Here is a 20285-nt window from a genome sequence, read left to right on the forward strand (position 1 = left end):
TAAGAGCCTATTTAGTGTTCTAGTAATTATTTCAATGGTGTGATACTTTAGCATTAATTAAACCACAGCACAGCCAACAATGGAATCGCAATAAGGAGTTCCCGAATTCAAACACAGAGGGGAGATCTTGGCTTCCTCAGAACAATTACCTTTTTTCTGTCATCAGAGGAAAAAAATAGAATGCTAAACACGTAATTAAAACATTTCTCTATTTGCATTTGTAACAAGCTGCTGGGACAAGCTTGTTCCTAGCCTTGAAGTGACTTAACTGGTCTGTGGGTTGCCCAGAGAGTCACCACGGTGGCACATCGTGGCCCAGGGTGGGGCTGTGCCACACCGAGGTGGAGCTCTGGGTTTCAATGAACTCCTTAGGCCTGGCACCTTTTCCAAGAACATGAGTTATATAAGATTATATAAGATGGCATGTCTCAGAGCAATCTCTATAAATCCATATCTTCTTTGAAGTACATAAAGAATTTGTTTGGCACAATTGCACAGAGAGATTTTTCAAGAGACTGAATAGCAAGCCAACTGAAGGTATTGCTTGCCTTGTCATAGGTTTTGTCCTAAGTACCTGGGTTTTCCACACATCAGAGATTTTCTCACTGCCAGTTCATGCCCATGAAGTTGTGTGTAAGGTAGGGATGTAAAAAGCAAAATTGAGTACAGCAGTCTCTACCCTTGAGTATTCCAATGGGTTCTTGAGAGAAGAGAGGAAAGTAACACAGGAGAATCATAAAACTAAAAATTAATCTCTCATTCTTTTAGTGTTTCCTTATGATTCTTAATTTATTTGTCTGTTGCAGAAAGAGAAGATGTGTTTTAGAAAAAGCAAAGCTGGTTTTAGTTTGATGCGTGATTAAGTCTGGATAAGATCTGCAGAAGGAAGATATTGTTCCTACTTCAAATGAAAATAAGATTTTAACTCCACCAAAAAAAAAAAAAACCAAAACCAAACTTTAATGCCATTTATTGTGAATAGGTTAAATTTGTGGTAGTCTGCATTAATTTAGTTCATGAGCCTTTTTTGGTACAATTGTTAAACTAACACAGAGTTGGGGGTTTTGAGTACCTCAGCATAAGGATTTGGTTTTATTCTGCGCAACACTGAAATTGTGGGCTATTTTTTTAATTAAAAATCATTCTAAATTGCCAGAAAGCATCTTTTAAATACTCTGTTATTCACTTACAGCTGCCAAAACATAGTACAGTGAAATAATGGTCTGCTAGCCTGCTAAACAAGTGTCCAGCTTCCACAATGCCTGTGCAGGCAGCTCAGTGGACAGAATTTCTGTCCTGCCCAATCTGCTACAACGAGTTTGATGAGAATGTGCACAAACCCATCAGCTTAGGCTGCTCTCACACCGTGTGTAAGACCTGCCTGAACAAGCTCCATCGCAAGGCATGTCCTTTCGACCAGACCGCCATCAACACCGACATCGACGTGCTTCCTGTCAACTTTGCACTCCTCCAGCTGGTTGGAGCCCAGGTAGGGGTTAAGCAGCTCTTTGTGTTGCCACTTTTGTGTTGTTACCGTTCGTGTGCCAGTTGCAATAGGTGTTGTCATCTGTTCCCCCTCGTTTTAGCCCAGAAATCGGTGAGGCTTAACTTGGCGATGTTTAGAAGGCCACACGTGCTCTAAAAGCAACCACACCGTTTTCAGGACAATCTTCTCATGAAATGAAAACAGGTCCTAGTTGTAACCTGAATTCTGATTTAAAAGGGCTCTTGAACTGTGGCTGGAGGAAAATCCCCATTGGGAAACAGTTAGTTTTGTGTCCCACTTGTCATAAGAAGAGTGAACCTGCAGATTGCACTCGGTCATCGTAGTCCTGCAAGAAATGTCCTTTCTACATGTCACATGTTGGAAAGTGGCTGTTTAACCAGGTTCCAGCAGTGTGTGTGTGTAATTTTTTTTAAAATATGCCTGATGATGGGGCTTTTCAGTGGCGTTTGCAGACACTGGCTAATCAGGCCAGGAATGTTCCCTGTGCTGTGGCAAAACAGTGATTATATAATCAGTGCTGTGCTTTATGGAGACTAAATAAGTCTGTTCCCTTGTGCTGATTCATGTGCTTTTTCATGTTGCTCTCACTCCAGCACCTCGGTGATGCAGTAAGAAGATGCTTTTTACTTTGCTTTTTGATGCCCTATCACATGCCTTGACACAGCTTTTGGTAATAACACTGTGTCAAAGTGGTTTTGTTTCTCAAGTTCACGTGTTCCTTTCATTTTTTTTTTGTGTCAGATCACTGCCTTGATCTTACAATATTTATTTTCTTGGTCTCCTAACTTCTTGCAATGCCTTCCAAACAATTAATGTATTATGACTAATACTCTCCCTCTGTTTTCCTTATCTGACCTTGTTACTCTAGTCTGAGTTTTTTCCACCAAGTTAGGCTTCCTGGTTCTTCTCTCAGAAGATTTCAGCTTGCCCAAATGATGCTTAAATTGTTTTTTTTAAACTTTGCTTTATTATTTTCACGCCAGTTGATTTTTGTCTTGTGACTTCCCTCGTGTGTCTGTAGTAAATCACGCTGATCTGGTACACTGATCATCCTCTCAGACCTTGTGTTGTTCATCTTTTGAGTGCCTTTTCATTAGACCTTATTGTTTTCTAATCTATTTCTGTTTCTGATGTGTTGAGCACTAACAAAACACATCTTTGATCCCCCCCCATCCTCGTGTTGAGTGTTTTTGGTTGCTGCTCCTGCCAGGGTGGGTACCTGGGCTGGGAGCTGTGTCCCTGCTCAGGGCAGTGCTCACCTGCAGTGTTATGTAATTAGCAGTGGTGTGGCACATCACACAGCTCACCCAGGTGGATGTCATTCTTCTCCCCCCCTCCTCCCCCTTGCATATTTTTTAGGTACCTGATCATCAGACAGTAAAGTTGAGCAATGTAGGAGAGAACAAACATTATGAAGTAGCAAAGAAATGTGTTGAGGATTTGGCACTCTACTTAAAGCCATTGAGTGGAGGAAAAGGTGAGTCTCTACTAACAGTGGAATTTTGATGTACCTTACTTTTAATAGCACTGATTGTAAGTGTCAGAGAGATAATCCTCTTATTTTTGTAATAAAATTTCCCTTATGATTTTGAAAGCTGATTCACACTTGTGACACTTGTTTGTGGTTTTTTTATTTTAAGTTTACAAAATACTCTATTTCATTTAATAATATTGCCTTGGGGCTAACTTTGTACTAAAGCTGAACTTTCCCCAAAGGGTGGCTTTGATGTCAGTTTAAGATTTTAATTAAAATTCTTTTTGATAATGAGTTACACAGAGTTGCCCAAGAGAAGGGAAGGTGCTTGTGACTAGTTCCAAATCCTAGAGAAAGAAATCCACTGTCAGACATTTTTGTTTGTGTTACTGAGATGAGTTTGATCAGAAGCAATAGTTGGCCTTTTTCTCCCTTTTCCTGAAGGTGTTGCAAGCTTGAACCAGAGTGCACTGAGCCGTCCAATGCAGAGGAAACTTGTGACACTGGTGAACTGTCAGCTGGTGGAGGAGGAGGGTCGGGTCAGAGCCATGAGGGCAGCTCGGTCCCTGGGGGAGAGAACTGTCACAGAACTCATCCTGCAGCACCAAAATCCTCAGCAGCTTTCTGCCAATCTCTGGGCTGCTGTCAGGGCACGAGGGTGCCAGTTTCTAGGACCAGGTAAGGTACCTGTAGATCTGTAGCAGACTGTACTTAGCTGTCCCTTTACTTAACAAAAATTTTTTTTTTGAAATTTCTTCAGTTGAAGATGTACAGTCTTAGTTGCAGCATACTCTTAAAATTTCTAATTATCACATATCTCTGATAGAAAGGGCAAATTCATAGTTAAGAACACTACTGAAGCAAGCATAGAAACGAGAATGAAATTCTCTTTAACCTGGAAGTTGTCCTCTCTTGATTCCAGTAACTGATGATAGCATTCCAGTACTGTTCCCATATTTAGTTTGTACAATTTCATGGTGTAGCATTGATGAGTGGCAAAGGTTGCAAGACTGCACAGTGGAGAAGAGTATGAAAGCTGCATTACTGATGTGTTCGTTACTGAAAATTAGTCTTAGCTCTAAGTTGCTGTGCATAGAGTGCTTCTAAATACTTCCTCTAAACTAGCAACATTCTTTAAAAGTTTACAAAGCTTTTTTTCTTATGATTAGTGAAATAAAAAGTAATAAGGGATTACATTCAAGATGATTCAGTTACTCCTGCTAATCTGTTCATATATGATGGTGCTGCTGTTTTCTGGAATATATTTAATTTTCTCTCCTTTTTGTGTGTTAAAGCTATGCAAGAGGAGGCATTGAAACTTGTCTTACTGGCACTGGAAGATGGCTCTGCGCTCTCAAGAAAAGTTCTGGTCCTTTTTGTAGTGCAAAGGCTGGAACCAAGATTTCCTCAGGCCTCCAAAACGAGCATTGGTCACGTTGTGCAGCTACTGTATAGAGCATCATGCTTTAAGGTAAAACACCAGGATTTGGAGTTTGTTACTGTGAGCTAGTGCAGCTCCAGAGAACCCAGGGTAGGATTAGTGTCTGTCACCTGTGAAACATTCTGTAAATTCGCTTTCTGCACATTAAAATAGTGTAGAGTGAAAAGTCAGTTGTTAAAGGAGGGATCTTTAACTGTTACTACTTATTAGGTCACTAAAAGGGATGAAGATTCTTCTCTGATGCAACTGAAGGAGGAGTTCCGGAGTTACGAGGCGCTGAGGAGGGAACACGACGCCCAGATCGTTCACATTGCCATGGAAGCAGGACTTCGAATATCACCAGAACAATGGTCTTCCCTTCTTTATGGAGACTTGGCACACAAATCACACATGCAATCCATTATTGACAAGGTTTGTCAAAGGGGCGATTTTAGTGCCTTTGTAGGATTAGATTTGACTATTAAATGTTATAATAAAAATCAATTCCTTGAATTAACTTTTTGTCCTTAGTCATATCAGATATTAATTAAAACTGGATTGAAGTTTTCCCTACTGTAGCATATTCTTCCTGTGAAGTCCTTTAATTCCCTTTTTGGTGTCTTATGATGAAGCTGCATAGGGCAGATTCTGAGTTGAGAAATAAAATTTCTCTCCACTGATCCTCTCTATATGCCTTCTGAAGACACTATATATTGCAGTTAGGACCCAGAGTTGTGAATATCTTTTCAAGATGAGTAGTTCACAGCTGTAAGATGCAGCACACTAATGCTCCCTTTATTTTCAGCTCCAATCTCCAGAATCTTTTGCAAAGAGTGTACAAGAATTGACAATTGTCTTGCAGCGCACGGGGGATCCTGCAAACTTAAACAGGCTGAGGCCTCATTTAGAGCTCCTGGCAAACATAGATCCAAATCCAGGTATGCAAATTCAGCTTCTTAAACTCTCCTTGTGGTATTTTTCATTATCTAGCAAAATAAAGTATTAAGATGATAACCTCCATTCCTGATTTCAAAATCCCCATTAATTACCATAACAAACTCTTCTTCAGGGCTCTCTGAGTTCTGTCCTAGGACTTACTTGGTGTTGTGAAGCAGGAGAGTTGCCTCTTATTTGTGATACTACTGGAATTATTGACAGTGACAACCCTGCTTTTAATAATTTCAGATGCAGCCTCTCCAACATGGGAGCAGCTGGAAAATGCAATGGTTGCTGTCAAGACTGTGGTCCATGGGCTGGTGGATTTCATTCAGAATTACAGCAGAAAAGGCCATGAAACTCCACAGGTATAACTATATTGGATCATTGCATTATATGTTTTAAAGCACATTTACTGAAAGATGCAACTTTAAAAAAATTACTGTTGATTTGAAATATTTATGACCTTTTCTGTGGCATAATTGATGACACTGTTATTTACTGCTTTGGGATTTTGAGAACCTAACATTTGTGAGTATGGAATGCAGCAGAGCTGGCTGTAGTGAGGTAGATTTTCTGTATTTTAAGCCTATTTTTATGTGAATGTCTGATAGATTGTAAGAGGAATGTCTTATGGTTTGTCTTTTTTCTTTAAAGCCACAACCAAATAGCAAATACAAAACAAGTATGTGCCGAGACCTTCGACAGCAAGGGGGGTGTCCAAGAGGAACAAACTGTACATTTGCTCATTCTCAGGAAGAGCTTGAAAAGTGAGTATGGGAAACTTTTTCCTTTTTCTTTTTTTAATTTGAATCCAGGCAATCTCCATAGAATTTAAAACCAGTCTCTTCTGTGCATTCATTCATTTGGAAGGATTTGTGAATCCCTAACGTGACAATTCTTTGTATGAAATTAGGAATAGAAAGTAATTCCAGTTTTATTTTTTATTTTACCCCATGTGAAGTAAAATTTCCTTTCCTGAAACTGAGTCTAGGCTGTGTGTCTCTCATGGATTGGCTATATCACCTACGAGAGAGAGTGTTAGTTACATTTTAATTGATTAAGGCATGGACTAGTTATTGAACAGTATGCAACATCTGCATTCTTAGAGCTGTCTTCACCCAAATGCATTTTCAAAGAACTGCAGAATGGATCTTCTGAGGGGAGAGATGATTTTGGGTTACAATTGTTGAAAATAAGTCTGTAATTTTTCTGGTATCGTTTTCTTCTCAATCCCTTCCTTTTGCTAGTGTTACAAATATGTTACAGTTGACAATGAGCACTTTAACTCATCTCTTGTGTGTGTTTGTTTACAGATACCGCTTGAGGAACAAAAAAATCAGTGCAACAGTGAGAACATTCCCCCTTCTCAACAAAGTTGGCGTAAATAGCACCGTCTCAACCTCAACAGGGAACGTCATTTCTGTCATAGGAAGCCCAGAAGCAACAGGGAAGATGGTGCCAAGTACTAATGGAATAACTAATCTGGACAGTGGGGTTCCCCAGCTGATCCCTCGCTGTGCAGACACCTCCCTGAGGGCTCTGGAGAACACCAAGAAGGGAGGGAAGACTGGAGCCAATGGCCAGAATGCTTCTGGGTCCCCTACAGAATCACTCCCTGAAAAGTAGGTGACTTTTTTTTTTCATCAAGATGATTAAACACAACACTTTGCATTCAGATTATCATGGAGTCTGTGGATGGCAGACAGCAGATTCTGAATTCTGGTCCTGGCTTGCAGTCCCTGCTGGTGCTCCCTGGCTGCAGAGATGTGTAAGATCTTGCACTGCAGTGCAGGTATTCTGTGGGTTCAGGTGGTCACAGCCAGCATCAGTTGTTTCAGTTATTGAGTACTCCAGTGCAACATGGACAAAGTTGCAAATCTCTCCCTTTATCTCTTATTAAGTTGTTCTCAGCATGGTATCCCTAGTTACTACTGGGTTATTACATAGAAATAAAACACTTAAAATTGGACATTTCCTGACACCAAGAAGGGTGCACTGGGTTCCTGGAAACCTTATAGTTTTGGAGGTTTCACTTGAAACCAGTCAGATACTTCTGGAGGAAGCACTTAGTCTCTAAACAGCTTTTCAAAGTCTTTGTCTTTACCATAATATAGTTAGAGAGTGTATGTAAACTTCTGGGTACACACCAAAACTTTTATATCCACTGCTGAGTTTTCTTAGGAGAAAGTCTAAGATGCACCATCAGTTTGGGGTATGAAAAACAAATTTCCAGAGGAAGTGACAGGGCCCAAATTTGCATGTTACATGGGAGTGTGCACGAAGAGATGGCTGACAGGAATAAGTGAAGATCTGCTTAATGATTTCTTGGTAATCCTTTTCAGTAAAATCGGTTCTCCACCCAAGACTCCTGTAAGCCAGGCAGCAGCTACCTCAGCTGGTCCTCCTAATATTGGAACAGAAGTGAATTCTGTGCCTCCAAAATCCAGCCCGTTTGTTCCCAGAGTTCCCGTCTACCCTCCACATTCTGATAACGTTCAATATTTCCAAGATCCCAGGACTCAGCTGTCATATGAAGTTCCACAGTACCCACAGACAGGTGAGTGAGATGAGCACTGAGTCAAAATCAGCTCTGAATTTTTCTGTGGAAAAGCCTGAATGCTGAGAAATAGCTTCTATCTCGGTTTTGTCAATTTATTTTTCATTTTATTTTAGTTTATTAAATATCTGAATCTTCACCTAATGGAATGTTAATCTTGTTTGTTGCTGGGTATGTGAGGGACCTGCAGTTTGTTCCCAGTGTTGGTGGTTGTTTGTGTGCTGTATGTTATGCAACTTGTACCTCAGCATCCAGAACAACTTGAACCTCAAGGTGTTTCATCTGCTTTTTCCTTTGTTAGTGTTTAACTGCTTTTATTTAGATTTGCTCACCTCGTGGTCTATCCATGAGGTATCCACAGGCAGGATTCAAAGCCAGAGGCATAGATTGCTTCTGCTTTGTGCTTGCTCAAATGTATTTGAAAGATTCCAGTTACCTTTTTAGATTACAGTGTGCATGTTTGTATTTAAGCAAACAATGAAGTGTTACAGCATCAAGTCATTCACAAGCTCTCAAGAGGCAGAGATGTTCAGTCCTCTCAAAAGGAAGAAGAAAGTCAAGTGTGAAATGGTTACTTACATTTGGAATTTGGAAATGGGTTTTTTTAGCAGTATAGCTTTTTATTTTAGAGAGAACTATTTTAACTCCCTATATAAAGAGGTGTTTAAGACCCTGTCTTTTCAGTGGCATAGTTATTCCACAGTATATAATGGCAGATAAACTCCACCTTCCAAGCTGGGTCCAGGTGGTGAAGGGGCATCTGCAAATGTGGTTGTCATACATGAAGTTGTGTTTCACAGAAGCGTGGTAGGGTCAGTAACAGGTTTGCAAAGTGTGACTCCTCGTTCTCTAAAGGTGCTCATCAACACTGTTTACAGTTTTAGAAGGTGTAAAACTTTGAGTTGTTCGTGGTTGCATTAAATATGCCTTTTTCCGATTTTTAAGGGTATTATCCACCACCTCCAACAGTACCAGCTGGTGTGGCTCCCTGTGTTCCTCGCTTTGTGAGGTCCAATAACGTTCCAGAGTCCTCCCTCCCACCTGCTTCCGTGCCATATGCCGATCATTACAGTACATTTCCCCCTCGAGATCGACTGAATTCTCCTTACCAACCTCCTCCTCCGCAGCCGTATGGACCAGTTCCTCCTGTCCCCTCTGGAATGTATGCTCCAGTTTATGACAGCAGGCGCATCTGGCGCCCACAGATGTACCCACGGGATGATATTATTAGGAGCAATTCCTTACCTCCCATGGATGTGATGCACTCGTCTGTCTATCAGACATCGTTACGGGAGAGGTACAACTCTCTGGATGGGTATTACTCTGTGGCTTGTCAACCTCCAAACGAGCAGAGGACTGTGCCTTTACCAAGGGTAAGTGAGAACCGGGAAGGAAGGGTGTGTATTGTTTTGGTTCTGAAGGTCATTACTGAGAGGTTGGTAAATAATTAGCATAGACCCATTTATTTGGGGTTCCGCTGATCAAGACATGTGACCCGGACAAAGTTCTTGTTTTGTTTTTAACCTTAATAAAATGGGCTTGTAAAACTGACCACTCTAATCTGCATTAGGACCAGAGCCTGCCTGCCTCTTTAATTCCCATGCATGTTGCCTGAATTAATTGCATATTGAAGATTTGAGTTGCCACACATGGGCTGGGCTCTCCTGCGGATTCTTGGGAAATTCTCCAAGTGATTCCAGTGGAGGGTCACAGACCCAAGGAAATCTGGGGGTCCAAGTGTGTCCCTTGCAAGTATTTGTCTTCTCCTTAGAGTGCAGTAGGACATACAGTCCCATGTTTGTTCTTGCCAGGAGCCTTGTGGTCACTTGAAGACTGGTTATGATGAGCAGCTGAGGCGGAAGCCGGAGCAGTGGGCACAGTACCACACACAGAAAACCCCTCTGGTATCGTCAACCCTTCCCATGGCAACACCATCTCCAACACCACCTTCTCCTCTCTTCAGTGTAGATTTCAGCACAGAGGTGGGAAGCCAAAGAACTTCTTTGTTTTCCCTTCCTGTTTCTGAGAGGTGCCATTTAATATTTCTAGTAAAAGATTTTCCACCTGCTCTCTGTTCCTAAAATGAAACTGATCTTCTGGCAAAAGGGAAGTAATATCTAATAACGATCCATTCAATTTGATATTAAGGTGATGCTAAACATGACTGCAGTAAAAAGGTCAAGAAGTAAAGTGACTCAAATCAGCCTCACTAAAGGAAATGTAATTTTATTGAACTAGCTTTGTGAACCTCCACGTTTTTGTGTAGGGAACAACAGTTGCTTTCTATTAAAAAGAACATTCCCTTTCATACTCCAAATGGCTTTGTGACTTGATGAGTAGCCTGAATCAAGCTGCAAGTGCTTGTCAAGTCCCAGAAAATGCATATGCCTTACAAGTGGCAAAAGGCATTGGTAGAACATTGTGTACTTATGGGATAAGTCCTGAAAAGAAGAATGGGAACTCAAGAAATAGCAGTAGTGTGCTTTTAAAGGGAAAAAAGCAAACTTGTGATATTTTTTCTATCTGCGTAAATTAGATACATCCAAGAAACTAGTTTGAGAACCACTGTGCCAAGCAGTCTTAGCTGTGGTTTGCCAGTTTCATTGATGATATTTGAGGTATTAAGACTGATTATTCAGAAAATCCCATGTAAGGTAGGGGTACCTGAAGTCCCTTATGGGTGCATTCGAGATGCATCAGGGTTTTGTCCTTTTCATTCAGGTTGGAGGGTTCCCAGTCATATTTCTATCTGCCAGTTGCTAACACATTAGAGGAAAATGCATGGATTCCTCTCAATTAAATTAGTGTGGGTATTTGCCTAAAGAAACCTGTCACTAACACAGTGGCACTGATTTCAGTCTCTCATCTTGGCAGGCCAGCCAGTTATTTGTGTGGCAAAGCTTGCCCTCTGACAGCTGCCAGAGGCACTGGTTTAAAATTTGACAAAACAGCTTATGTTGTCCCCAAATCAAGTCTTGAATATGGCTAGAACTCCTTGATTGACTTTTGAGATAATTTAATTAAATAGCAGTAAATGTCTCTTCTCATTTTAAAACTGAATTCCCTGTTTCTATTATTCATTGCTTATTTATTCCCTTTTCTGTAGTTCTCAGAGAGTGTCAGTGATTTGAGTGGAACTAAATTTGAGGAAGACCATCTCTCTCACTATTCACCATGGTCTTGTGGCACTATTGGCTCTTGTATAAATGCTATCGACTCAGAGCCCAAGGATGTGATTGCCAATTCCAATGCCGTGCTGATGGTAGGGGTTTTCTGCATGTTCTCTCCTTAGTGTGATGATCCTTACATGCTGAAGTGTCTTCTCTTTGGTTAAACCAGCCTTTTTTTTTGTTTGTTTTTAAGTTGGTAGCTTCCATTATTAGTATTTTAAAGTAGTTTTTTGCCCGTTTGGAATATGTTTTCCCAGTTTTGTAAATAGATAACAATAACTGGAAAGTTATCGGCTGACTGAAGAACCTGAACAACCTCAATGAGTCCATATTTCTCCTGTCTCCTGAATGTGTAGGATTTGGACAGTGGGGATGTTAAAAGGAGAGTGCACTTGTTTGAGACTCAGAGAAGGGCAAAGGAGGAGGATCCAATAATCCCGTTCAGCGACGGACCCATCATCTCCAAGTGGGGTGCGATCTCCAGGTCATCCCGCACAGGTTACCACACGACAGATCCCATCCAGGCCACTGCTTCCCAAGGAAGTGCTACTAAGCCCATCAGTGTGTCAGGTACAAGTGCAGGCTTTGTGACAACAATTCTTTGTTCATGCACATCATGAACATTTCATCCTCCTCGTGCTTACTGCAGCTATGAAGATGCAGAGAGCTAAAATACCTGTATACCCCACTTAAGAACAGAGAAGATAGTGAATGGTATCCTGATTTTTTTACAGATTATGTCCCTTATGTCAATGCTGTTGACTCAAGATGGAGTGCCTATGGCTCGGATTCTGCTTCATCAGCACGTTATGCAGAACGGTACAAACTCCTCTCTGTGTTCTCTTAAAAGCATTTTCTGTAGCTTGCAGTTCTTCAAAATCCTCAGTGTGTGTGTGTGGGGAATCTGGAATGTCTATTAATAGGCATTCTTAATTTTAAAGTAAAAGACCTTTTACCTAACCAGCATAAAGCCTTGGAAAAACTAGGTTAAAAGTTGTGTAGTCTTCAATACTTAATGCAGTTACACTGCTAGTAATTGTGCTTTATTATCCCTTGAGAGACCTAATAAAAGTATTGGAGTCAGGTGCTGCCAAGCTGTCATGTCAAAATCTGAGTAGTTTTCTTGCCACATCTTACCCGTATATAAAATAAGGATGTTTGCTTCATACAATGCCTTGAGGTTTTGGGAGCCCCAGTGAAGATGAAGAGCACATTGTCTTAGTCACACAGTTTCTGCCCAAAAATCTAACAGTGATAGACTAATGAAGTTTATGGGGTCTTGATTTAGAGGACTTGTTTTTAATTCCTAGTTTTGCCTTCTTTCTCTTAAAGGGACAGGTTCATAGTTACAGATTTGTCTGGTCACAGAAAGCATTCCAGCACTGGAGATCTACTGAGTATTGAATTGCAGCAGGTAAGACAAGATGATATACCATGAGGGTTTTTAATTTAAAAAAAAAAAATTGTTTAGTAAAGTGGTTTTAAATAAGTTTTCTTAGTGTAACCTATAGAAAATAGTACAAATGACAAAATTATCAGTTAGGGTTAAACTAGAAGCTAGTCCTGCAATCCTTAGTGTGCTGCTTTGGGACTGCTAATGTGAGCTGTTCCACTGCCATCAGTAAGGCCATTTTGAGGAGAAGGTGGTGGGCCTGCTGCATGTCTGCAGATGCAGAACAAAATAAATGCAGTGCATTAAGGGCACCCGTGTTACCCATCTAGCAAGGGACCTGTGCTTGTGTCAGCTGGTTTGTTTTGCCATTTGACAACCCATGGCTTAAGTGTAGTGGCTGGTAACTGACCCCTTTCTTTCCACAGGCCAAAAGCAATTCCTTATTACTTCAGAGAGAGGCCAATGCCCTGGCCATGCAACAGAAGTGGAATTCTCTCGATGAAGGCAGTCGTCTTACCTTAAATCTTTTAAGCAAGGAAATTGATTTGAGGAATGGTGAGGTAAAGAAAGGGGTAATTGGGATGAACAAATCTTTGAGGGGTTTTGTATACACAGAAGTGCCTGAATTTTAACTAAGAGTTAAAACTTAGTTTTAACACTCCCAAATGTTTATAGCATGTTCTGTGCAAGTTAAGTCACTGTTGTTGCACTCAGGCATTTACCTGAGATTGGGCAGGTGCACCTGCTGTGCTTCTGCTTCCATTTACAAAATGGCAAGAATAAGACAATAATTGTCATGCAATCATTAGGGTTTTTTCTATTTGTGTGTGTTATAGATCTAAACATTTTGCCAATGGACTGTACTGAAATTTCTACTTCAGTGTTCATTTTATCTCTCTGTTCTGGTACTTTATTGTGATTACATTTAGCCTTGTATCCTGTGTTATCTGTGCCTGAAGCTCTATTGTGTCTAACTAGCTTGTTTGTGTTGTAGAAATGTTATATCCTAGAAATGCATCTTCTTTTTTCACTGTAATGCTCCAGTGTTGTGTGAAGCAGGTGAAAAGCCAACTTGATATTTACAGAATGTATTAATTCTCGTTTTAGTCTGATTATACTGAAGACTGTGCAGACACAAAGCCAGATCGAGACATTGAATTGGAGCTGTCAGCCCTTGATACAGACGAACCTGATGGGCAAGGTGAACAAATAGAAGTGAGTACAAAAATCTGTGTGTCACTGGGTCCTTTCATTAGTCTTTCTGTTGAAAGCAAAGCCTTTTGTAGTGCCATGAAACATTAGCCTTATTTTTAACACTCGGAGTCTTGTACTTCTCACTCAGATACCTGGTAGTTAATATTACTGAATTCAAAATGAGCTCACAATTTATACTACTCTTGTCATTCACAGCCCTCTTGGAATAATTGGCTTTTCCTTTTAGTAAAATGTGGTGGGCATTCCAATAGTATGACATAAAAATAAGGAGTTTTATGACCAGACTCCCATTTCCATCAGCTTAATGTAGTGGAACATAATAGGAAAATGTAAAGCTGATGGGGACAGAATTGATGGGCATTCCTATTCCTCCTTTTCTCTTGTAGGAGATTCTGGACATACAGCTGGGGATTAGCTCCCAAGATGATCAGCTGCTCAACGGAACAACTGTAGAGAACGGGCATCTGCTCAAGCAGCACCAGAAAGAATCTCTGGAACAGAAGAGACAAAGTTTAGGTGAAGACCTTGTGATTCTGTGAGTGTTAGACAAAACAGCAGTGTCTGCCAGTATTAGACAAACAGCAGCATCAGAATAGTGGAAGCATGATTGTTTAAGGATGAACTACATACCTGCTCAGACTTGGATTAGACATCTGCATTGTGTATGCTTGGTGAAGTGAGAAGAACCTGTTCAGAAATAGAATTAGGTCACAAACCTGAAAGTCACAGGCTGGTACCATTGTTCGTATGCATCGTTGTAATTGTACACACTGAAACGTGTCACAGCTGTTCAAAATACCTTTCACATTCAGTAAGCAAAAAATGCAAAATATTTTTATAGTTAACAGAAATTAAGAAAAACTTCAAAAAGGTTAAATGTCGGACTGTTTGCACAAATCTCCATGGAGAGGCAGATTTTAAAACACACTATTTTAGGTTTCTATGTTCTGTAGTCTTTAATGGGTAAAGCAGCCTTTGAAACTGAGGCAGACTACATTAACACCTCGAGCGTACCGTTCCATAGTAAGATCTTTAGCCTGTTGCTAAAAATGAGTCGATGTCAGTATTTATTTAATGCACACAATTCAGTTCCGGATACTTGTGCATGTACTTGTTTAATATTTGTGTAACTTATTTTTCTCCTCAGGGAGGAGCAGAAAACAATCCTGCCCGTAACTTCTTGCTTCAGTCAGCCGATCACAACATCTGTTAGCAATGCAAGCTGCCTGCCCATCAGCACATCAGTCAGTGTTGGCAGCCTCATTTTGAAAACTGCTCACATTATGTCTGAGGATAAAAATGACTTTTTAAAGCCTGTTGCAAATGGCAGGATGGTTAACAGCTGAAAGGCATTCATCTTTCCAGCTTGTGACCACACCATGGAAGCATTTACACTAGCTTTTTATATATATAATATATATTATATAATGTATATTTTTTTTAAAAAAAATAATATTGGGGTCATGCATTTCCTGTGGACTCTTTGATACTTCAAGCCCCTCTCGCATTAGCATTCTGAAGAAAAAAAAAACTTACTTTACTAGGGTAAGGCGTTCACTTTCCACAAATGAATGGAATTTGGACATTGTTTTACTTAAGCTTAAAGCAGCTTTTTATGAGTTTGTAGCAATCCGGTGCGGTATCTGAGCCATTCTTGTTGAAAATGGCTTCTGTAGAAAACTAACAACTCAGTTATTTAAACTAGCAGGATCCTACGATGATACATCTAGTGAAAGGAAGACTAACTTATTTGTCTCTGTTTTGTTTCACGAGAGAAGAACTTGTGTCTTGTTGCAGCTGCTTTTTCCTTAGTTGTGGAACTTTGCATGGAGCATTGTTTGAAGGCTGAGAGGTGGAGATTTGGACTCGAGGCTTTTACAGGGTTAACACACCATTAGCTTTGCACTGTTATTTGCAGGTCTGTGGTGCAGTGCTTTGCTGCAGGTTTTGGTTTCCATTCCTCCCCCCAATTTCTGCTTTAGTGCTGTAGATACACATACACAGGCTACTTGTCCAAGTAAAGTTATCAGAAGTAAACCAAGTGCCTAAGTCCTCCAGCTAGTGTAGTAGGTATTGATTTCCCCAAGCTATACGTGAAACAATTTGCAACGATTTTGAGAGGTTATGCACTAATGTAACAGCAATTTTGGGTTTTTTCATATTTTTTTTTCTTTTTTTCATTAATAGTTCTCAACTTGGAGATTATAGGATCCAGATGACTTGGCAAAAAGTATCAGGTGCTCTTGGCTTTCCTTTGAAAACCCTGTATCTAGTGTTTGCACTGACTAACAAGATGGTATTGCTGTTTTTTGTACTGTTTTGTTTTTAATTTAAACTAAATATTGGGAATTTAAGGCGGTTGTAATTACCTTTGTTAAATGTTGTTAATCATAATTTTGTATTCAGGTTTAATTTTTGCTTATTCAGTGGCAACTTATTTTCAAAGACCTTGAAAATACAATAAGATAGCATTATCTGACCTTCAGAGTACTGAAAACTATGAATTTATGCCCTGTTAAGAGGTGACTGAGAATCATGTTAGACATGTCAACTGAAAATTGGATTTCATAAATACACATGAACTAGGCATATTTTTTTGAGAAGCTTAAAAATCCAATTTTTTTTTTTTTTTAAAGCAGGACTCTCCCTCCTGATGGTTACTGTCTTCTCGTTTGTCCTCTTACTTTTCTTTGTGACAAGTTTTACATTTTTTTATGTTTTTATTAACTTCTGTGAAGTTGTTTACTCTGAAAATTGTACTGGAATATTTTAAGCCAAGCTGATCTTTCACCAGGTGTACTGCATGTAAGGGCTTTTCCTGCTAGCAAAATGCTTAAAGAGGATCATGTTACTGGTCGTCTGAGTTGTTATTTTACAAAATCACAGCTATGTGGTCGGGTAAGATTTTGATAACTGTTTTGTGCACGCTTCTGGGGGGTGGGGGTTGGCATTTCCCTGAGGGTTACTGATTAGACTAAGTAAATATTGGTGTTTGATATCTCTCCTAACGAACCTGTCCATGAAATGATTATGTTGTAAATATACCTGCAAATCCAAGGGTTAGTTTTGATATTCTGGTGTCAGTATGGAAGATCTTACACATCTATTTAGTACTCCAGTGTCAAGGAATGTATGTAGAAAAGCAGTCCAGTAGTCTTTTCTTAGTTTCCTTTGGCTGTTGCTGTACCTTCTCCAGCCAGTGCCACCTCATTGTAGGGTTAGACTGACGCTTCGTTTCACTCGCAACGTGAAGTGAATGGATACAAGAACCAGACCACCTTTGCCACCTTAACTTATTTCCTATTGATGTTAACTTTAACTTAGAATGTTAGACATAAATATGATTGTTGTATATTTTATACCAAGACCATTCTGTAAATACGAATTTATATTACTTTTGAAATGCTTCTGAGATACTATTATTTGCTGTACAATGTAATTCCAAAACAGATATGCAAACAAGTATGTCTCTTTCATGGATATTTAAACAGTGAGATCTTCCATGTTGAAGGTGATGTAATTTTTTTAAAAGATTTTTAAATTTTAAATTGCTATTTTGTTACAAAAATAGAGAAAATATAAAGGTTTGAGAAGTCCTTATTTGCCCTCAGGGAAAGAGCCCTCTGTGCACCAGAACTCCACAGAACATCTTCAGCATGATCTGAGGGTGAATATATACTACATAAATTGATTGTGTATTTACCTTTAACTTTTTAATTTTAAAATTGCAGTTTTAAAAACTTGGTTGTGCTCTGCTGGAGGGGGTTGGGATAAGCTGCTTACACACATTTGCCTGTTTGTCCAGTGAAATGACATAAGCCTGACATATTCCTGCCAACTTCTTGGCATATTTAAGAACAAATGTTATCTCTAGACTTTTGTCTGCAGCAGGAGGTCCCGTGATAGAGCAGTTCTCTAGGGTGACCATACACTTCGAGTGGAAAGCTGGTTCTGAACTGAGGCCAGGGTTTTTTAGTTGATTTTTTAACCTGTAGAAGGACAGGCAAAAGAATTATTTGGGGGTTTAACAGCATGCCAGCTTTGTCTTACTGTTTTAACAGTGACTGTGTGGTTTTTGCCATGAAAGTAATGCCCTCCAGTGCCCTGACAGGGAGAAGAAGCTGCAGGTGGGAACACCTGGCTGTGGCTTTCTTCTATATTGAAGTTTCAGCCCTTGACCCTTTACAAACAAGTATGTATTCATGTTGTTAGTTGTAAATCAGGTGCCTTTGGGCTGTGGAAGGGCTTATTTTCTGACACTGAGATGGAGTGACTTCCCTGTGTGTGTTAATAGCAGTGATGCCCATTTAGGTTTTGGCCTGACTTACCTGTGCTGTCAGAAAAGAAGGCCGGTAGCAGATCGGGGAGAGAGATTGGCTCTTTTGCTTTGCTTGGACAAGCATTTTGGGTTGTTTTGGTTTGGTTTAATTTTTTTTTTTCCCCATTAGGGGTACAGCAGGGATTTCACATGCAAGAGAGACAGGAATTATTAGTATCTAAGTTAATTGTGTTGCCTCACTACCTGGATTCATTCCTTGGTTTGCCTCATTTCCCACATAGGTCTTAATAGAGACTAATGCTTGTGCTGGGAGAATGCTTGTGTGAGAAAGTAATTATCTGTACATTCTTAACATATACTTAGAGCAGAGTGATTGCCCTGCTTACTGATATTTTGTTCCTGTAAACAGGTGACAAGAAATGAATCTTAGTGTTTATGCAGATTTTGCATTGTAGAATGTATACTAGACCCTTCAAAGGCAAGGTTAGACTCTTTGCAAAGCAAACTGGCGTTGGTTCTTGGTAGTCTAGTACAGGGACACTGAAGTTTGGCATTTGATTTAGGAAAAAAGAGTTGTACACAGCTGATTATGTTAAATAAGCTCTTAATTAAGCTCTCTGTAGAAGTCTAATTTGGAAGGTTTTAGTGCTTTGATAACTCAATTGAAATTTTAATTTCTCCTGTACTCAAGAGCTGAATGCTGTTCTTGTATAATAGTGTACTAGGCTGGATGAGGTACAAAATAATGCACAGTGGTCAGAAACAGCTGAGGAAAGAACGCTTCAAATAACTCAATCTAAACTCAGTTCCAAACATTGGTTTTGTTTGCTTTTTTAAAGCACAAGTTGTCAAGTTGTACCTGTTGCTGTACATAAACACTGTATGCCAGCAGCTCCTTGATTATATTTGTGAACAGACTTTTCATTCATTATTAGACTGTTATTAAAGGAAGGTGTTGAATTTGAGAGTGTAACAAAATGAGAAATGATCAGATGATCTGTAGGATGTAAAAGTCCATTTTTATGTTGTAGTTTAATCCCTTTATTAGGAAGTTCCCTCTCATTGAGGGACCTCTTCTGCAAGCAGAACCCAGTAAATGTGCTTTTTTAAATGACCCGATTTCCCAGTATAAATGAACAGCTGACTTTGGCAGTAGTCATCCCCGTGCATCTCTTTGCTGGCAAGGGAGCAGGACAAGGGGAAAAAAAAAAACCCCAAACTGTCAGTGACGAGATGAAACAAATCTGAATAATCAAAGTGCCCAATGCCCAAACATAATCCTACACCCCGTTATTTACGGATGCTTGTGGAAGCTTTGAATCACTCGAGACTTTGCTGTAAAAGCTGAACTAAAGCAGAGCCTGGCTGCGTTTCTTACTGCCAAAAGCCAAGGTCATTTGCACATAGCCCCTGGATTTCTCCAGAGTAGATCTCCGTTACCCAAGGCATGGGAATGCATGCGTTTTCTTAGCTGGGCAAACAAGTACATTATACAGTAGTTGTGATACAACACACGTGGCTTTGATTTGTACTGCACATACCCACTGTACAGCCACTCCAGAGTATTGTGGTTAGCTTGCAGCATCTGCTGTCGCATTGATACTGTTTACTGCGTATTCTTTTCCCTGGAAGTTTTAAAGAAAATTTTTTTTTTCTTGTTGCATTGATTACATTTTATAAATTTGCTTAGCTGGAAAGTTTGGGAAAAGAGGCCTGTTTGTCAATTGTACAACCGATTGTGAAGCTCTAGTGTGAATATTTTTACGTCTGTATTAGACATTTTCTTTGCAAATCTATTGTTCGATTGAAATGTAAATGAAATAAAAGATGGTGTACACCCATCATGTATAAAGCAGGCACCATCGCTACGATGGATTTAATGCTCATTTTTATGGCGCATTCTCAGCTTCTATTTAAAACTATAATTTAAAGAAAAAAAAAAATCTGTAAAATGAAATGGGGATATATGGGGGAGTAAATTCTATTCCGTTTATTTCGGTTTTGATTCCCATTGGTAATGTTTCCCTTCGTGTTAGAGTAGGGGGCCCCCGGTGGGGCCCGTGTGTCGCTGTAGCACTGACGTGCAGAGGTTGTAGCTTTGGCTGGGCACGGATAGAGCATCCCGGTTCGGTGTTTGAGAGACTCGATGGAAGAAGTTTGCAGTATTGACATGTATTTGCATGCACGAATAAAAATTATTTGTCCACCTTAACCGGGCTGTTTGTCTTTCAGCCGGGGCCGGGGAGGGACGAGCGGGGGGTCTGGTCCCGCTGGGGCGGGGGGAGCGGTACCGGGGTGGGGGGAATCCGGCTGCTCCCCGGGCGGGGGGAG

At 40.1% G+C, this 20285-nt stretch overlaps 1 protein-coding gene and 1 non-coding gene across 4 annotated transcripts; both read left to right on the forward strand.

Annotated features, from left to right (window-relative positions):
- The first annotated feature begins 1172 nt into the window (after positions 1 to 1172).
- RC3H2 (ring finger and CCCH-type domains 2) lies at positions 1173 to 20166 on the forward strand. Of its 3 annotated transcripts, none has more exons than XM_027649947.1 (20): positions 1173 to 1489; positions 2867 to 2984; positions 3426 to 3659; positions 4277 to 4452; positions 4633 to 4833; positions 5207 to 5339; positions 5587 to 5705; positions 5995 to 6107; positions 6654 to 6962; positions 7683 to 7897; positions 8843 to 9270; positions 9709 to 9879; positions 11004 to 11159; positions 11424 to 11637; positions 11802 to 11886; positions 12400 to 12481; positions 12886 to 13020; positions 13568 to 13675; positions 14062 to 14210; positions 14823 to 20166. In XM_027649947.1, the coding sequence occupies exons 1-20, from the start codon at positions 1259 to 1261 to the stop codon at positions 15019 to 15021; spliced, it is 3576 nt and encodes a 1191-aa protein (XP_027505748.1). In that variant the 5' UTR covers positions 1173 to 1258; the 3' UTR covers positions 15022 to 20166. The 3 variants fall into 3 exon arrangements, with proteins under 3 accessions (XP_027505748.1, XP_027505750.1, XP_027505749.1); XM_027649949.1 differs by having other exon boundaries at positions 1193 to 1489; positions 14062 to 14191; positions 14823 to 14956; XM_027649948.1 differs by lacking the exon at positions 11004 to 11159 and having other exon boundaries at positions 1193 to 1489.
- On the forward strand, positions 5003 to 5118 carry LOC113950501. The gene has a single exon (XR_003528754.1). It is a non-coding gene; the product is annotated as a small nucleolar RNA SNORD90 (small nucleolar RNA).
- Positions 20167 to 20285: the final 119 nt, after the last annotated feature.

The sequence above is a fragment of the Corapipo altera genome, unplaced genomic scaffold, assembly GCF_003945725.1.
Source record: "Corapipo altera isolate COAL_440 unplaced genomic scaffold, ASM394572v1 268, whole genome shotgun sequence".
NCBI classification, from domain to species: Eukaryota; Metazoa; Chordata; class Aves; order Passeriformes; family Pipridae; genus Corapipo; species Corapipo altera.